The sequence below is a fragment of the Canis lupus genome, chromosome 1 (assembly GCF_003254725.2).
Source record: "Canis lupus dingo isolate Sandy chromosome 1, ASM325472v2, whole genome shotgun sequence".
Classification (NCBI taxonomy): Eukaryota; Metazoa; Chordata; class Mammalia; order Carnivora; family Canidae; genus Canis; species Canis lupus.
Window position 1 is genome coordinate 110,574,876 of NC_064243.1, and position 17,960 is coordinate 110,592,835.

General features: G+C 59.6%; 2 protein-coding genes across 7 annotated transcripts; both read right to left on the reverse strand.

The window, feature by feature from the left end:
* Positions 1-1,464: 1,464 nt before the first annotated feature.
* On the reverse strand, positions 1,465-4,271 carry APOE (apolipoprotein E). 5 transcript variants are annotated; one of them, XM_025424707.3, is made up of 4 exons: positions 4,159-4,271; positions 3,348-3,398; positions 2,643-2,853; positions 1,465-2,330 (listed from the first exon to the last, which is right to left on the reverse strand). In XM_025424707.3, the coding sequence occupies exons 2-4, from the start codon at positions 3,388-3,390 to the stop codon at positions 1,613-1,615; spliced, it is 972 nt and encodes a 323-aa protein (XP_025280492.1). In that variant the 5' UTR covers positions 3,391-3,398; positions 4,159-4,271; the 3' UTR covers positions 1,465-1,612. The 5 variants fall into 5 exon arrangements, with proteins under 5 accessions (XP_025280492.1, XP_025280491.1, XP_025280493.1 ...); XM_025424706.3 differs by having other exon boundaries at positions 3,348-3,409; positions 4,159-4,244; XM_025424708.3 differs by having other exon boundaries at positions 4,093-4,222.
* Positions 4,272-5,979: 1,708 nt separating this feature from the next.
* Positions 5,980-16,823, reverse strand: TOMM40 (translocase of outer mitochondrial membrane 40). Of its 2 annotated transcripts, XM_025424710.3 has the most exons (10): positions 16,717-16,823; positions 16,341-16,620; positions 15,532-15,599; positions 14,964-15,056; positions 13,989-14,090; positions 13,803-13,908; positions 8,118-8,240; positions 7,929-8,005; positions 7,705-7,807; positions 5,980-6,650 (listed from the first exon to the last, which is right to left on the reverse strand). In XM_025424710.3, exons 2-10 carry the CDS (start codon positions 16,612-16,614, stop codon positions 6,511-6,513), a joined length of 1,086 nt encoding a protein of 361 aa, XP_025280495.1. In that variant the 5' UTR covers positions 16,615-16,620; positions 16,717-16,823; the 3' UTR covers positions 5,980-6,510. The 2 variants fall into 2 exon arrangements, with proteins under 2 accessions (XP_025280495.1, XP_048965359.1); XM_049109402.1 differs by having other exon boundaries at positions 16,341-16,796.
* Positions 16,824-17,960: the final 1,137 nt, after the last annotated feature.

Below are 17,960 nucleotides of genomic sequence, written 5' to 3' on the forward strand. Positions count from 1 at the left end.
GCACTCAGGGCAGCTGGTGAAAGCTCGGAGTTCAGAATGTGCAGGAGCCACGTGGAATAGTGCAGCTGGGCCTAGGAGTTACAAGCTCAAGCCCTGGCCTGTCCTCTGGGCTGGAACCCTGCTCCCCTCCTCTGGGAATTGAGGGGGTGGGAGTGAATGCCAGCAGGTGGCCCCAGGCTCCTGGCTTCAGTCTGCACCACTCTGAAGGTCAGCTCCCAGCTGTCTCCCAGACCTGGACCCCAGTTCTTCATGGGGGCGTGGCACCCCCTCCTGGGGGTGGGGTGGGGGAAGGGCAGCTTCCTCCTCTCCAGCCAGGACCCAGCACCCAGTAGGCTTGTTGGGAGAGACCAGAGGTCAGCAACCCAACTGGAGGGTAGAGGAGAGGATGAGGGCAGGGGGCAGGGAAGATCAGATGAAGAGATCTGCGGATCCAGAGGGAACTGGAGAGGCAGAGAGGGCCCAAGTGCAACAGAATGGTGGAGAGGACCAACCCAGAGGGCAGGAGAAGAGAAACAAGAAACAAGCAGGACCAGAAGGTGTGTGTGGGGGGGAAACAGGAGGAGAAAGAGATAAAAGATAGAGGTGGAGGAAAACAGGAAGCAAGAAAAATGAAGCCTCTCACTCACCCAGAGGAGGCGGGAGGCCAGGAGGCAGAATCAGATAAGGCCGGGGAATGCCAAGAAGGGCTTAACCAGGGAGGCCTGGGTGGTTCAGTCCGCTAAGCACCCATGCCTTGGGCAGCTCTGGTCATAATCCCAGGGCCCTGGGATCGAGCCCTGCATCTGGCTCTCTGCTCAGTGGGGAGCCTGTTTCTCCCTCTGCTGTGCTCTCTTTCAAATAAATAAAATCTTTCTTTTAGGGACGCCTGGGTGGCTCAGCGGTTGAGCATCTTGCTTTCATCTCGGGGCATGATCCCGGGGTCCTGGGATGAGTTCTGTATCAGGCTCCCTGATACAGCCTTCTTCTCCCTCTGCCTATGTCTCTGCCTCTCTCTGTGTGTCTCTCATGAATAAATAAATTAAATATTTTAAAAAATAAAAATTAAAAGGGGGAACTTAATCATAATTGCAGTGGTGTCAGGTCTTTGGGGTCACAACTCCATGAAGCCAGTATCCTGAAGCTGAGCAAGCTCAGGCTGAGAGGTTGCTTCCCCTATCCCTCTGCCCACCACCTCCCCGGCCATAGTCAGGGGCAACTGCAGGATTCACCCCAGGGGTGGATCTATTCCAGAACCTTGTCTCAGAGCCAGAAGGGACAGGGAGGCAGGGAAGAGAGAGATTGAGTACTGCTGAGCAGAGACAGAGCAAGAAGGGAGACTCTGAAAGGAACAGAGGGAGGGATCAGAAGGGACCAAAAACCAGACACACAAGCAGAGGGGACCGGACAGAGTGGTGTGGCCAGTGTGGGGAAGAAAAGAGAAACTGAGGCAGAGCCGGGAGTAATCACACACAGAAGTCCAGCAGCTGCTGTGGAGCTTGGTGAATCTTTATTAAGCTAGGGCCCTTTCAGGAGGACAGCTGGGGGCAGGGGCAGGCCTCCTGGAGGCCGGTGGGAGCAGGCAGGGGGCACGGGAAGGAGTTGGGGGAGGCCCAGCAGGTGGCATGCGGGGCGCTCATGGTTCCTCCACAGGCTTAGAGGTGGGGATGGTGGCCACGGCCGCCTGCACCTTCTCCACCAGCCCGTCCCACTGGCGCTGCATGTCTTCCAGCAGGGGCTCGAACCAGCTCTTGAGGCGCGCCTGGAAGGCCTCGGCCTTTTGGCGTATCTGGTCGGCCTGCTCCTCCATCTTCACCCGCACCTCCTGTATCTGCTCGCGCATCTCCTCCAGGTGGCCGCGGGCCCGGCTGCTCATCTCCTCCAGCTGCCCGCGCAGCTGCTGGCCCAGGGCGTCGGCCCGCTCGAGCAGCGGCTGCGTGGCCAGGGCGCCCACCTTGGCGTTGCGCTCGCGGGCCTGCTCCAGCAGCGGCCAGAGGCGCTCGCGGATGCTGCTCACGCTGCGCTCGGCACCCTCGCGCACGCCGGCCTTGTAGACGGCCAGGCGCCTCTGCAGGTCCTCGGCGTCCCGCAGCACCCGCTTGCGCAGCTTGCGCATGTGGGAGGCGAAGCGCGCCCGCAGCTCCTCGCTGCTCTGGCCCAGCATGGCCTGCAGCTCGCCGCGGTACTGCGTCAGGCGGTTGCGCACGTCCTCCATGTCCGAGCGCAGCCGGGCCTGCGCCGCCTGCAGCTCCTTGGCCACGCGGGCCTGCGTCTCCGAGGTCATGGGGCCCAGCTGCTCGTCCAGCTCCGCCTTGTAGGCCTTCACCTCCTTCATGGTCTCATCCATCAGCGCCCTGGGGTCCGAGAGGGCGGGAGCATGTGTGTGCAGAGCTGGGGGGGGGGGCGGGGAACAGGGAGAAAACCCCGTGGTGCGGGAGGGCATGGTGGGGGCAGGGACGGCCAGACGCGGGGATGAAAGGGAAGGGTGCGAGGGATTGAGCTAGCCTGACGGAGGGGTGGCCAGGGGCAGGAGGAGCTGAGAGAGTCAGAGGGGTCCATAGCCAGGAGCTTGAGATGGAAAGAGGGATCGAGACATGGGCAGAGATGCCCAGACTGGCGGACGCTCCAGGAGGAACTGCCCAGCGGGAGTGTCAGGGGGCACTCACGTCAGTTCCTGGGTGACCTGGGTGTTGAGCACGCCCTCTTGCACCTGGTCAGACAGCGTCTGCACCCAGCGCAGGTAATCCCAGAAGCGGGCCAGCGCCGCCTCCCAGGGCTGGCCAGTCTGCCACCCGGCCTCTGGCTCCAGCTCCTGCTGGACCTTCGGCTCCAGCTCGCGCTCCAGCTCCGGCTCCGGCTGCACATCGGCCCAGCATCCTGCACAGAGCAAGTTCGCGGCGGTCAGCCTCCCGGCCCGCTCCAGGCCCGCAGTGCCTCGTATACAGCAGGTGCTCCACATATGCTCCCGCGCTTGCTTTAGAGCACTGGCCGTCAGGGAGCCGGTGGGGGGATGCCCAGTTCACCTGACAGGCACATGTGGAGCATCTGTGTCTGCTCCGTGCAGGGCCGTGTTGCCGTGAGGAATAAACCTACTCACGGCAGACACGAATCTAAGGCTCGCTACCTGCCTGACAACAATGCATTAGGAACTGTTGTTAACTCCCGGTTTAAGGATGGGGAAACTGAGGCCCAGAGAGAGTAAAACAACTGCTCAGAGCCAGTGGATGGGAGGCCTCAGACCTGGGCCTCCCCTCAAGGGGAAGACAGATCAGCTGAAGGTGGGACCCAGGGATGAGAGAAGGGCCCACCCCGGGGTGCAGGTGAGGATGCGAGGAAGGGGCAGGGAACCTGAGCAAGCCCCGCCCACCTACCTGCCAGGAGCGTGACCACCAGCGCAGCCCACAGAACCTTCATCTTCCAGCCTGCGATTGGTCAGTACGAGTGAGGGAGAAATGTCAATCTGGGCAGCCAGTGGGGACCCCTCCCACCCGGAGCCCCGCCCCACCCGCTCGCGGCCCACGGAGTCTTGCCCGCGCCCCCAAGTCTGCATCGGGCCGAATCCAATCACAAACATTTACCGAGCGGTCCCTCCGTTGTTGATTTAACTCCCTCATTGTCTCCTCCTATCTCCCCATCACCAGGTCGGCCTCCGCCGCCCAAATTCCATCCCCCTCTCCCAGGGGTTCAAATTCCACTCACTCTGCCCCGAGTTGCATGAGAGCCCCGACCGTGGCTTCTAAGTTCCAACCTCGCATTCCTCGTCCTCCCTTCACATTCTAAGCCCCAGCTTCACATCTAAACGTCATGTTCCACCCATGAGCTAACTTAATTCTCATTGACAAGTCCTCCGGTGAGCGCTCTGGCCACCTCGCGCCGCCCCTGGGCCTCCAAGCCCTGGAGATCTGAGGGGTCACCCGGGAAGCGCTCAAGGAATGGCAGTGACAATTCGTGGCCTGGCTCATCCGGTTCTTCGAGAGGTCCAGCTGCTCCCCCCGCCCCACCTTCCAGCCAGGACGGGATGCTCTTGCGGCCCACTCCTCCTCCTAGGTCCGACCCCTGCGTGCATCCTCTTCCCCGGCTGCTGCCTCTGCCCCGGTCCTCGCGTCTGACAGTCACCTCGCCCCAGCCCGTCGCTCCCGGGAGCCCTGAGCTGGTCTCTGTGCCCTCAACTCGGTTTCTCACCGGCTCCCGGGAATCCTCCTCCTTCGCCTCCGCTCGGGCTGAGTAGGACTCAGGGATACCAGACTCGTCCAATTATAATGTTCCCCCTGCCCCGCCCACTCCTCCCCGGCCCGGGAGCTGGGCCGGCCCCCAGTCACGAGGTGGGCTGTTCTCCCCCACCCCTTCCCACACCCGGCAGGGGGAAGGAGGGGGGTGGTTGGAGGCCCTGTGATGCCCCTCCACCCCACCCCGGCCCCCACGAAGGAAGGTGACATCTCAGTAACTCAGGCCCCCTCCTCCGCTCGGAGGGGCTAGGCACGCCAGGGAAGGAGCTGTGGCAGACCCCGGCACCCCTTCGCGCCCCTTCTTTTCTCTGATGGATGAATCAAATTTGGAAGAGGGGGCTGGGGGCTGAAATCCTGGGGCAGAGGCGAAGAGAAGGCTGGGGTTTTGGATTCCTGGGTTCCAAGGGGAGGTGGCTGGGGGTGCTGCCTAGACTCCTGGGACTCAGGGAGAGCAGGACCAGAGGCCCAGACCCAGAAGGGATGGGGGGGCACTGTGTAAACCTGGGTTTTAATCCTAGCTTCCCCTTTGGCTGTGACCTCGGGCACAGGCGAGCACCTCTCTGAGTCCCGCTTCGCATTTCCAAAATGCAGATCCAGCCCTCCTCCCTAGGAGGAACATTGTAGGTCCCGGCGCGCCCCCGCAGGATGCCCTCCGCGGGGCTATGGAGCCCTCCGGCTGCCGGGTTAGGACTGCGGACTCTGGGCCGAAACCGGGTTCCTGCCAGCTGCATGACCTTGGGCAAGCGATCGAGCTTCTCTCACCACCCTACTCCTTGCTCCACAAAACCAGGAAAATGGTCCCACTTACACCACCGTTCGGTGATGCAAGCTGCTGAGTGCACGAAATCCCGAGAACTGTTCCTGGGGCAGACGGGGCCAGCTGCTCTGATTGGCCACGTCGAGACCGTCACCTTGCTAGCAGCCCGCTTGGAGTCCTGGCTGTTCCCCAGAGAAGCCCAGGTTGAGGTGGGTGAGGCCACACGGCAAAGTAGGGCCGAGCTTCATGCCTGCTGCCTCAAGGGTGCGTGAACACTGGGTGCCGTGGGGTCCATGGAGGCCCAAAGACTGGTCCCAGGACAGCAGCCAGGCCTGGGCCTGTTTGCTTTGGCCTCAAAGGGCGCCGGCAGGAAATGAGCAGGGGTGGCTTCCCTGGGTGATGAGGGGTCATCTCTGCTCAATGGCCTCCCTCTCCAAAGCCCATTATGTGTGTGGTTTCAGTTCCGGTCTGGAGAGGTCAGGAGTGTGAGTTTACTGGAACCTGAGGTGGGCACAAGCCACACCTCTATGTCCTCCCCGTCTCCGTGCCAAGGAGGCATCTGGAGCCAGCCTGGAGTCAGACTCCAGCGTCCCCCCACCCCAGGCCCAGAAGCCCTTTGCCCCCTGAGGAGTAGCTAATGGATTCTGAAGTCTTTCCAGGTGCTGGAATCCTTCAGAAGCTTCTGAAAGCTCCAACCCTCCAGTCACGAAGAGGTCCCCCGCACATCAGCGCCCCCCCACCCCCAGCCATCAGTCCACTGCTTCAGGCAGCAGCCACTGGGGCGGGGCCAGGCTGGGGTGAGCGACCACAGACCCGGCCCTGCCGGTGAGGGAAGGCCTGTGATGTCCCAGCAGAAGTCACAAGTCACGGGGAGGATGTGTGATCTCTGGCCAGGCCGACTCCCTGGCGGTTAGGAAGCCTTCCGGGCTCCGCCCCGCAGCGCCCCCTCCTGGCCACCGAGAGGTCGGTCTGGACGGGCTGGCAGGAGGGGCTACAAATAGCAAATCAGACGCCTCCTGGTTCCTTTTTTTTTCCACGTGTATTTTTTGTTGGTTTTTTTTTTTTTCTGTAAAATGTCCCGGTTCTTCCATAACTTATAAACATGATTTATACTGAGGGCTGGGTGGGAAGGAGGGCGCGGGCTGACTGACCGGGGACGGGGAAGCTCCTCTTCTTGCGGACCCCTCAGGGCCAGGCCCAGGGCCCTTTGGGGGGAGACGGGGATGCCCCAACACCTCCCTGAGGTTGTCTGGCCACCTCTGCCCCTGGTGCTCAGAATCTGGCGTGCCCCTCGATTCTGGAATCCCTGCTGGGACTCCAGGCCCACTGGGCAACCCTGCCCCTAGTGCTCCGAATCCTGAAGCGCCTGTGGTTCCAGAATCCCCCCCCTCAGCTGCTTGGGTGATGGGTCCCCTCCTTTCCACTGCCCCCCTGGCCCCCAAGGAGGGAGGGAAGGGAGGGGGAGGAGGGCTCAGGTCTCCCCTCCACGGCAGGGGGACAGGGAGGTGGGATCTGGAGGAGGAAGGGTGGAAGGCGGGGGCCAGGAGGGGCTCAGCCGATGGTGAGGCCAAAGCCACATTGGAACTTATTCTTCCGGTGATTCAGGAAAGCCCCGAGGGCCAACGTCAGGGGCAGGGGCGGGAGCTTCTTCTCCAGAGTGGCACCCACAATCCAGTTGCTGTCCACGGACCCTGCAGGTAAACGGCTACGTTGAGACCCAGCTTCCCGCCCTGTCCCTGTGGAGTCACACTCCAGGCCGCCTCAGACACCAGCAACCAGACTGCCGGCTTCTAGACCTCTGACGGTACTGTTCCTTCTACCTGGAAACCTCTTCCTGAACCTCCAGGTTTTGGGCCCCGGGAGCCAACCAGCTCAGTTGTCCTCTCCGCCCCTCCCCTGCCTCAGGTTAATGACCCCTTTCCTGCCAGAAGCCCCCTCCCACACCATGGGCCCCCCCCATCCCAATCCCATCCACACCAGGTCTTCACTCTCTGGGAATGGGTGGGTCACATCCCCAGCTGTGAGCCTTGTGAGGACAGAGCCCGGCAGCTACTTTATTCCCAACATCCCGGCACGAAGGCTGGGCACAGAGCAGGTGCTCAGTAGCTGCTGAAGGAAGACCAAAACCTTCCCTCGGAGTTGTGCACCAGAACCCTCCTGGTGTGCGAGTGTGGGGGGACCGTCCCCACACCAAAGAAAGGGCCGATCATCACTCATCTCATGGGAGCAGAGGAACAGCAGAGCTGGAACCCACACCCAGCCTCCGACACCAGGCTGAGTGCAGAGAGAGGGGTCAAGAGGCAGGCACAGGAGGTCGGCTTCAGAGGCAAACAAGTCCTAGGCCTCATCGCCGCCTGGAGAAGCCCTGCCTGAAGCCTGGACGCCAACCTGAGAACCACTGAGGTCCGAGAAGAAAGACTCCAGACTTAACATAAGGACCCGAGTTGGCCCAGAAAGAGGCTCTGGATTGGGCTGTGACGGCACTCACCAGGCAGAGCCTGGCCCCTCCTGTCCGATGAGCAGGGTGGCCCAGATGCGCTCCAAGTTGCCTCCCACTTATCAGAAAGGAGGAGCAAGAGGGGGTGGGGAGCAGGCGTGGTGGGTGCCTCCAGACCCAGGGCCGGGCATCTGGCTTCTTAACGAGCGTCTCCAGGGAACTTGGGGGCCCACAGAAGTGCGCGCAAGCCACCCCCCACCAACTCCTTTGGCCGACGTGTCTACAAGTAGGGAAACTGAGGCCCGTACCTTTGAAGAGGAGGTTGGCCTTGGGCAGGTCCAGCTGGTACCCGAAGGAGACGCTGGTGTCCTGCATCCTCGTGCTGGCTTCGAACTCCACGCCTACCTGCAGCTGAAGGGGCCAGGGCAACATGCACGAGTCAGCTTCCCGGCCGGAGCCCCCGGGCACACCGGCCCCCCGCCACCCACGCCTGCAGAGCGTGCCCTCACAGCCGCTCCCCGGCCCAGCGCACCTGCTCACTGGCTTTGTGGTAGTACGTCGCGTGCATGCCTGCCTGGCCCAATGTCACCGTCGCCAACCAGTTGTTCACTGTAAGAGAGCAGGGTGGCGTTAGGTGCGTGTGGAAGCCAGGTCCCTCTCCTCCCCCAGACCTGGAACCCTGGGCCCAGCCCCGTACCCTGCCCTCAGGCCCCGGGCTCACATGTGTATTTCCCAGCTAGAGACATGACGGTGCCTTCCTCCCCGGGCCGTCGGTGGTAGACAAGCTCTCCACCCAGGGCCAGACACGGCGTGATGCTCTGGAGGTAGTGGGCCACGAGGATTCCTGTGGGTGAGACAGGGGGTGGGGGGTGTCAGGGAAGGGGTCACCTTGGCTTGGTGGTTGGTTTCTGTCAGGCCAGACTCCTGCTCCAGGCAGCCTTCCAGGTTTGCCCCTGCTGGAGGCTCAAGGCCTGCCCCTGAGGCCTCCAGCACTGGCTCCTTGCTTAACAGTTCAGAGGAGTGAGGTCAGCCTCTCGGGCCGTGAGGCAGGCATTCATTTGCCACTGTTTAGAGTCCACGGAGGCTAGGGGAGTGATTCACTGATCTGCAGTCACAAGACATGTCAGGGGCAGAAATCTGGGCTTCTTCTGCCTCTCAGGGGTTCTGAACCCCTTTGCTGCTGGGAGAGGCAGGAGGGTAGGGCTGGTAGGAGCACGCCTCTGGGGGCCAGACAGCCTGGGTTCAAATCCTAGCCCTGCCACTTGCCGGGGGAGTAATAGCAGGCCACTGGTGTCACTTCTCTGGGAACAGGACTACCTCTTGAAGTTGTACTAAAGTCTCAAGGAGTAAATGAGGCACAGTGCAGTGTCCAGTGCTGGACTGGTCATGCTGAGGTCGCCATCTGGCTCCCCCCTGCCTCTTGGCAGTGGGGACAGCCCTGAGCCCCCTGGGAGTGGCTAACAAGCAACTGTCCACTGCTGGGTTGGATTTCTGGAGCCCAAGGGCTGACGCATTCATGCCTGTCTTTGGAGCCTAGGCGAGCAGACACGGAACAGGGTGGGGCGCGGGGAGAAGAGTCGGGAGACAGAGTGATGGTGAAGGAGAAAATAGGACATCTACATGGAGAAACGGAAACAGAATCAGAAAGGGGGGGGAGAGGGATGGAAGACTCCCAGGGGAGACTAAGCAGATGCAGTTGGGCTGGGAGGTCACGACCCAGCGAGGAAGAGGATTGGGGGTAGGGGGAAGGCAGGGACAGAGGGACATGGGGAGAGCCAGGAAGGTAGGACAGGGACAGGACAGAACAGGGATGAGCACACAGGGTCAGGGACCTGTCCCATTTGTGAGCACAGCTGGTGAGGGCCGCCAGCGGGGCTGGGGAGGCTCACGGCCTTGGCTCTGGTGCAGGGTCTTCTGTGGAGGGTGTGGTCAGGGGTAGGCTGAGTGGGGCCCTTTGGGCTCATGTGGGCCACAGTGTGCATCCCTTCCCCACTAGGGCAGGAGACTTGGGGTCAGCCCCCACTGCCAGTGCACCCCTGGCTGGGTTTGCCCTCATGCAATGAGGAGGAAACTGTGGCCCCAGAGGGAAAACTAAAGGTGGTCAGAGAGGCTGGCACTTCAACTCAGAGTCTCTGGTCTCTCAGCTCTGGCACCTATGTGGCCTCAGGGCTGGGGGACCCCTGAACTTGCCTCCCATCTCCTGGCCTGCCTTGCCCTCTCCAACTAATTATACCTGCAGCACAGAGGGATCTAATTCATGCACACACCTAACCTTATTCTCTTGCTCAGAACTTGACATAGCTCTAGTGCCCAGGAGACTCAGCAGCAGGGTCCTGCATGGCTGGGCCCCAGCTTCAAAACTGAGCCCCTCCCTCTTCCCAAGACACAGCCACCACCGTCCCTGCAGGCAGCATGAATACGTGGAGCATGCTCTTCCCCATGCACATCCTCCCCTGCTTAGTCTCCCCAACTACACATTCGCCCCTAAAGTGTTTCCTGGATTGGGGTACTTTTCTCTAGCACGCCCTGTGACTGGAGCCAGGGTCACCATGGGATCGAGGCCCTCACCCTGCCCCAGGCTCCCTGCTTTTACCTTCCCCGCCCCTGCAGTTGGTGGGGGGGGGGGGGGGGTGGATATAAAAGCCACTGGGAGTCTGAGGACTAGGATCAGAACATGCTCTCTGCCACTTGTCTTTCTTGTTCCCCATGGAACCTGGCTTGTTCGCCCCATCCTTCCTGCTCGAAGATCCTGACTCCTCCTTGTACCTAGAACCCAGTCTGTCCTTCCCACCTTGTGTCCAGACCTAGTTCCCCAAAGGAACAGGGGCTCCTTGAGGCAGGACCTCTGTCAGGACCAGGGGTGCCCAAGTGGGGGCCATCCTGCGGCGTCTAGAGCAGCCGGGAAGCGGGAAGAAAAGAAAGTGAGTGGGGTCTGTGAGCAGAGAGGTGGCCTTGGGCAACTGGCAGAGCCAGGCAACCTGGTTAAGTTGTACCTCCAGGTCCACCTCCCAAACCTGCTGGGCAGGTAGCAGGAGACAAAGATGGGGCAGCAGGAAGGTTTGGGCCCACTCACTCCCCCTGGCCTTTTCCCTGCTTGTCTGGGCCCCACACCAGGAGTCCTCGGCCCCAGCCAGATGGGACAACCTTCTGCTGTTCATGTGCTGTGCCCCACGGGCCTTAGGAGTGCCCTCCTCACCCTCCTTTGACCAGACACCAGTTTTTGAGAAGCTGTCCCTGTCGCTCTAGGCGAAATGGTGTGTGTGTATGTAGTAGGGCAGCGGTAGTTATAAGCTCTCCTGGCAGTCTGAACTTTTCCCGGGTAGGATTTTTCACGTTATAGAAGTCACCCCATGATCATTTGTTTAAAAGCAAATATCCTGGGGCGCTTGGGTGGCTCAGTTGGTTAAGCACCTGCCTTCAGCTCACGTCATGATGCCAGGGTTGGGGGATCCAATCCCATGTTGGGCTCCCTGCTCCGTGGGGAGTCTGCTTCTCCCTCGCCCTTTGTCCCTGCCCCGGCTTATGCTCTCTCATTCTTGCTCGCAAATAAATAAAATTTAAGGAAAACAAATAAATAAAAGCAAAGGTGCCCCCCCTGCACTGGGCTGGGAGCCCCGTAATAGGATGGTGCTGTCACTGCTGCATCCTGGCACTGCCCTGCTGAGGGCCGGGCATATGCGAGGCTTTCCTGGGCTCCAGGGAAGAAGCCGAAGCCACAGAGAGGGCATGGAGAAGGAATACAGACCCTCGCGTTAGACCACAATTCAAATCCCAGCTTCTCGGTTTCCTGGCAGTGAGCCCCCAGGCCCCTGCTCTCACCCCTGGGCCTCTATTTTCCTCACCTGTGAAACAAGGGGTCAGAGGAACAGTGACATCCCCCTGCCTGCTGCAGGACAACACGCAGCCCCAACACAGACGGAAGCCCAACTGCACCTGGCCTCTTCCTCCCTAAATCATTCACCCAGAGGTGATCACCGTTTTGGTGCCCTTGTGACAGATGACGTCACAACTGTTGCTAGATGGGACGAAAAGAACTAAGAGACGAAGGGTGTCCCACGGCCTTGGGCTCCAGGGCAGAGGGACCCAGAAGCTAGCGCCAGGAAGCACAGGACGATGCCAGTGAGAGCGCACAGGGGGTGTGCCTGGCACCATAGAGGAGCACCTGGGTTCTGGACGTTGACCCGCTATGTGTCCTTGGGAAGCGCTTCCCCTTTCCAGCTCTCAGGATAGTGGCAGTACCACACGGGGCATGCCGCTACTGCCACTTGCTCCCTGTTCAGTATTTTCTGAGTGTTTACTCTGTTCCTGGCATGGTTCCAGGCACACAGTGGCAAGGGAGATGAGCAGGTTCCTGCCCTGAGAGGGCTGCCACCCTAGTGGGCAAGGCGGCTGATCAGAACAAGGAGATCCCAGGGCACCTGGGTGGCTCAGTGGTTGAGTGTCTGCCTTTGGCCCAGGGCATGATCCAGGGGTCCCGGGATCGAGTCCCACGTCGGGCTCCCTGCATGGAGCCTGCTTCTCCCTCTGCCTGTGTCTCTGCCTCTCTTTCTCTCTCTGGGTCTCTCATGAATAAATAAATAAGTCTTAAAAAAAAAAAAAAAAAAAAAGCCCAGAGAGAACTTTAAGCAATGGAGATAGCATGTGAAAGGGTCATAGGGTAGAAAGAATGTGGCAGCTCCAAAAAGTCTCAGCAAAGCTCCTGTGGCCCAGCTGGAGGGAGCACATGAACAGAGCCAGGTGATGATGTCAAGAGGTCAGCAGGGGACACGTTTCTTCTTCCGAGGTCCCTCTATCCCCTGGACTTGGCGGGATGGCCCTCCCCTCTCTCCTCACCCCTTCCCACTGCTCCCGGCCTCCCTTCTGGGGTGGCCCCTGCCCTTCCTTGGGGAGCTCGGGCACCACCTCCTCTGAGGAGGCTCTCTGGCCCCCCAGCAGGCAGAAACGAGGGCTCTCCCCAGGATTCTGGCTTCCTGCCTTCACAAAGCCACTCGATGTCTAAGAGCCAATGACTCTCCAAGACCAAGCAAATGGCAGAGCGACAGATACAAATGTTGGAACCCACACTCCCATCCTTCCGGTAATTCAAGCCCAAACCTATGGAGTCATCCCGACTCTTCTCGCTCACCTCCCACACCCAAGGCCAACCCCGTGGGCTCCACTTTCAAAGTACATCAGGCCTGACCATTCCTCACCTCTCCACTGCCCCTAGGGGAGAGCCCCTCATAGGCTGCTCTCCATGGGGCAGCATGGCGGGTCCCATTAGAAGCTACATCAGCTCCTGTCCCTGTTGTGCTTACAAACCTTTGGTGTGGCCCCTGACTCATTCAGAGTGAAGGCTAAAGTTTTACTACAAAGCCTCAGCTGACTTGGCCCCTTCCTTGACCTTCTGACTTCTAGCTCTCTCTCCCCACCCATTATAGCCCCCCCTCCACCTTCTGGTGTGGCAGTAAAGCATCCTCCTGCCTCAGGGCCTTTGCACTTGCTGTTGCCAAGGGCCCAAGAGCTCTTTCCCCACAGATCTGCATGGCACCTTCCCTCAAGTCCTTAATCTTTAATCAAAGAGCACCTAGGTAAAAAGGCTTTCTCCAAGGACCCCACCCACCCTTCCAAAGGTGCTAATCTTTCCAACCCCCTCCCCATCACCTGACATTTTTTTTCTTTTTGTGACGCTTTCCTTGTGTCTAAGTCCTCTGGAATGGAAGATCCCAGAGGACAAACCTAATCCTCCTTTGCTTGCCACACCTTATCTTCAGGGCCTGGAATGTAGGCAATACACACCCAAGACACTCCTGATGAACGGTCAAGTAGAGAAATTGAAGACAATACCCAGTAGACAAAAAAAAAAGGGAACCAAGAACAGACTAGACACGCACGAGTTATGCGGTTGTTGCCCACACCCACCCAGACAGGAACTTTCCTTGTCAGCTTCTGTCTCAGATTCAGACTACCTGCCCCCACCCAACCATCGCTGCCTCCCGAATTGCACATGGACCCACCCACGCTGGGATCTCTGCCTCAAAACCACCCCAGAGCCCCACCAAGTAATAAGAGCAGCCCACATCTCTCTGGGACCCGTTATGTGCCCCACGCCACTTGAAGTGTTTCACACGAAAGAACTTAAATAACCTCTTCAACCGCCCTGTGAGGTAGCCCAATGATAACAGAGGAGAAAAGAGGCCCACGGGGGGTGAAGGAACTTGCCTACAGTTGCAGTGTAGCCAGTGGCAGAGCTGGGGGTTTGAACCTACTTGCTTGTGCCTGATGCTACATTGCCAGATGTTTCAAAAATCACTCCTGGCCCCTGACTATTTCTAGACAGTGGAAAAGGAGATCCAGAGGAAGGAATGGATTTGCCGGGAAAGCTGGGACTGAGATTTGACTGCCCTCCAAGCCCTGTGCCTCTTACCTGAACCCACCAGGACATCTGGGTTCCCCAGGGTGACGGCTGCTGTGAAGTCAGAACCCCGGTACTCCCCATCCACCTGCCAGTTCACAAACTTCGACTGCTGGGTCTGTAGGGTGAAGAGACAGTGTAGAGGGTAGTCGAGTGCTCAGGGAGGTTCGGGGAACAGCTGACTTGGCTTCCACTCACCTGGATGGCCATCTTGGACCGGAGGCCAGGGCCCAGCTGGTGAATGACCTGAGCATTGAGGCTGCCACTGTTGTCCATGTCACCCACCAGCACGGGGAATGCCTGTGGTGCAGAGGGCAAGGTCAGAGGTCAGAGGTCTAGCATTATGGAAATACATGCATGGTGAGCCTATGTGAGAACCCTAGCGTCAGAAAACCTCAGATTGAGGTCCCCTCCTCCAGGACGTCCTCCCTGACCACCTAGGCTGTTAGGTGTCCCTCTGGGCTGCACCCATCCCCCACCCCTGGCATTTCAGTCCTGCCTACCTCGGACTGTCACTCTCTGGGGACAGGTCTGTTCTCTTTTTCTACTAGACTGTGAATTCTGTGGCCATTTCAGTCACTGCTCTGTCCCCAGCACCATCCAGCACAGGGCTGGGCACCGAATGCAGTACAATGAAGATATGCTGAATAAATGAATTTACTGAATGGCAACAGCTGATAGAAGTAGAGACCTAATTCAGGCCCTCACCTCCACCTGCATCTTGCCCAGCCTCCTACCAGGCCTCTAGTTTCACCCCCATTCCTTCAACTCTGCCTCTGCATGGCTGCCTGAGGGACAGCCCTAAAGCCTAAACCTGACCATGTCTTTCCCAGTCCAAATATTTCCGTGGCTCTCCACTGCCCCCTAGAGCAAGTTCAAATGCCTTGTTTGGCATTCAAGGCCCTGTATGATCTCCAGTTCAGCCCTGCCTACTCTGGGTCCTCACAATCTGGTGACCCCAAGCCAGCACAGGGCTGGCCGAGGGCAGGGCCAAATGGGATGAAGGAGGGACCATATTCCAAAGCACCTTGGAGAGGCAGTCCCCCCACCTGCCAAGACCCTCTGAGCTCCCTGGGCAGCTCAGGCCTCCTACTGACAGAGCCTTCTTTGCAGGATACTTGGCTACATGCTGGTTAGAAAAAAGATACAATGAAAAGACAAAAGGAACCTCACCTCTGTAGGACTCAGCTGCTTTGTTCCCACATACGTGACCCCGAAGTGGTAGTTGGACTCCCCAACTGTGCTGAGGGCTACTGTGTGGTTCACCTGGGAGAACATGGAAGGCCGCAGGGATAAGCCCGTAGGCCACCCCCTCCCCAATAAACCCAGCCGAACCTACCCCCAGCAAAGCTCCCTTCCAGCCTGGGATGGGATACTTGCCAGTCTGGCTTCCCCACCATGGAGGAAAAGACGAGCGGCTCTGGGTTAGGGCAGGGGATGGGGACTGGGAGGTTCGGCCTGACTACTTAGACGCCCAGAGAAAAGACAAGCTGGAGATGCGACTACGTACCCGGTCCTTCACTCCTGCCTGGATGTTAAGGGTGGTGGGGCGTCCCCGGGTTCTGGGTCCCTAAACACTTCCACTGGGACCCAATGAGCAGTCAGCCTGGCACTGTGTCTCTGAGTCTTTTCAGGTGCCAAGGAGCCTAGCCCTTTAGGGGGGAGCGAGGGGGTTGCATGTGTAGGTGCAGGGGGATGGTTGGGATGACCTCAGGGGAGTAAGGGCACCAGGAAGGCTCACCTGGAAATGGTTACTCAACCCTTTGTTGACTGTGAGCTTGACACCTTCCATCTGAATGGGAAATAGCTCTGAAGAAGAGACTCGCTGTCACCCTCCACACACATACACACACCCCTACGCAAACACACCGACTCTCATCCCTTCCTTCCCTACCATCCCAGCTCTCCCACCCACAAGCACAGCATCACAAAAGTACCCCAACCAATAAAGAGCCAGTCTAACCAAATCAGGGGCCAGGACCAGGCCTTTCTTTGCCTGCACCCAAATCCCAGTGCCACTGTTTACTACCCATGTGACCCAAGGCAAGTCACTTTAAGTCTCTGTCAAGCTTGTCACCTGTAAGATGTCATCTGTAAGCTCACCACGTGGAGACATTGCAGGGATTTAATGAATTAACTAACGTACACTGAATGCCAGTCAGTCAGCGCCACTTTTGCTATCCTAACTCGTCCAAGCCCAGTTCCAGAAGACTTGGGTTCCACCCCCACTGGACCCTTGTTGACACTGTGACCTTGGGCCTCAGTTTCCTTCCCGATCACGTAAGAAGGCTGGCCTGACGGAACCCCGGGGCTCCTTGAGCTCCCTAAGCCTTTTCTCCACCGCTCTGGCATTTCGTCCCGAGGTTCCACCATTCGATCCCATCGTTCTATGCCCCAAGTCCAATGTTCCACCATTCGATCCTAACGTCAACTCCTAACGCTCTGTTAAATGTTTCCAATGGTCGGTGCCAATTCCCAAGGTCCTCGGAGCGCCCCCCCTCCCCCCGAGATCCGGGCCCTCACACCCCCGCCGGGTCCGTCGCCCCTCACCCTTGCACTTCCGGTGGCACTCCTCGAACGTGCCCGGGTTGGGCAGGCAGCCGCAGGCCCCATCGTCCGCGGTCCCTGCGGCGCTGCCGGCGGCAGCACCGGGGGTCCGTTCCGAACCTCGACCCGCACCGGCCCCAGCGCCCAGACCGCCCCCGAGCGGCGGCAGCGTGAAGCCGGGAGGAGAGGGCGGAGGCGGCGGCAGTCCCACGAGGGCGGGCGCAGGCGGCGGCGGCGGCCCTGCGGGCGGCGAGCTAGCGGCCAAGACGTTCCCCATGGTCGCCTGCAAGGGGAAAGGTCAGAGGGCGAAGGTCAGGGCCCGTGCGCTCGGGGTCCAGTCCCAGCCAAACCCCGCTCTGCTCCGGGCCCCGGTTCTCACTGGCGGCGGCGCCTGCACCCGGCCTGGGCTCCGCTCCCACCCCGTGCGCCACGCGCAACCGAACCCGCTGCCGCCGCCGCCAGCACCGTCGCCCCGCCCCACCTAGCCCATTGGTTCAGCATGCCCTGGGATCCGCCCACCAGCTTCAAGGCCTGGCCGTGCAATTGGAGTCAGGGCTGGGAGTCCCACCCACCTCTTTGGGACGTCCTTTTCTATTGGCTCCCACTCACAGGCAGGTCAAGGCACACACCCCCGCCTCTCCCATTGGCCCGCGGAGACCGCATCTATTGGCTCGCAACGCCGCGGGTTCCGGTGTTCGGCTGCCATTGGTCTGCGCTGCGTACTTTGAAACGCCCACTGACTCGCCGCCTCCGCCCCTTTCCAGAGGGCGCCCTTCTTTCGACTCCGCCCCGCGGCGAAATTGCCACTGTAACTGGCCGGCTTTGGCCCTCGAAGCATCCTGATTGGCTCTCGTGGGTACAGGAGGCCGATCCTGGTGACGTAATCGGTCTGGTACGTTCATTGGCTAACGTGCCAGGGTCGAGGGACACGGGTAAAGGTGCGTTGCGCGGCAGAGGCGGCTAGGCAGCAAGGTCAGGCCTCTAGTCCCACCAGGCACCGCGGCAGCGGGGCAGCGCCGGAGTCCAGAGCCGGCGACCGAAAACCGGAAGTGCTGGCCCTTCCCACAGTGCCTCGGGAGAATCCTAACCGGTTATGTGAACCCAGTCAGGCTGCTTCTTACCCACAATGCCCCTTAGGTGTTTAACGCGACAGTTGCCGTAGACCCACCCCTTTTGTTACCCATCATGCCTTCTGTTCCCCGCCCCCCCTTGCGTCACTGCGGCTTCTATCTTTGGCCCATTCATTGCCGTCCCATTACCCAGCATGCCTCTGCCCCATTCATTTCGGCTTCATTTCCTGCACTACCTTTAGCCGGTTTCTGCCTGTTTGCTTCCATCATCCTTCTAGCGCTTCTTTAATTAGCCGTCGCGTTCTTGGGTCCACTACCCATCATGCCTGCCGGCCCTATTCCTCTATTATCCCTCTGCCTTTGGCTCATTCATTCAGTTCCATTACCCACAATGCCCCGAGCTCCTATTATTCGCAATTTTGCTTTTGGTCTCACCTTACTTGCCATTTATCCTTTAAACCGGAGTCCTGCAGCCTGAATTACTGCCATTTCGGTCTCTGTTCCGTTTATTTCCGTCCATTGCCCATTCGACTGTCGTTCCTTGTCATTAACC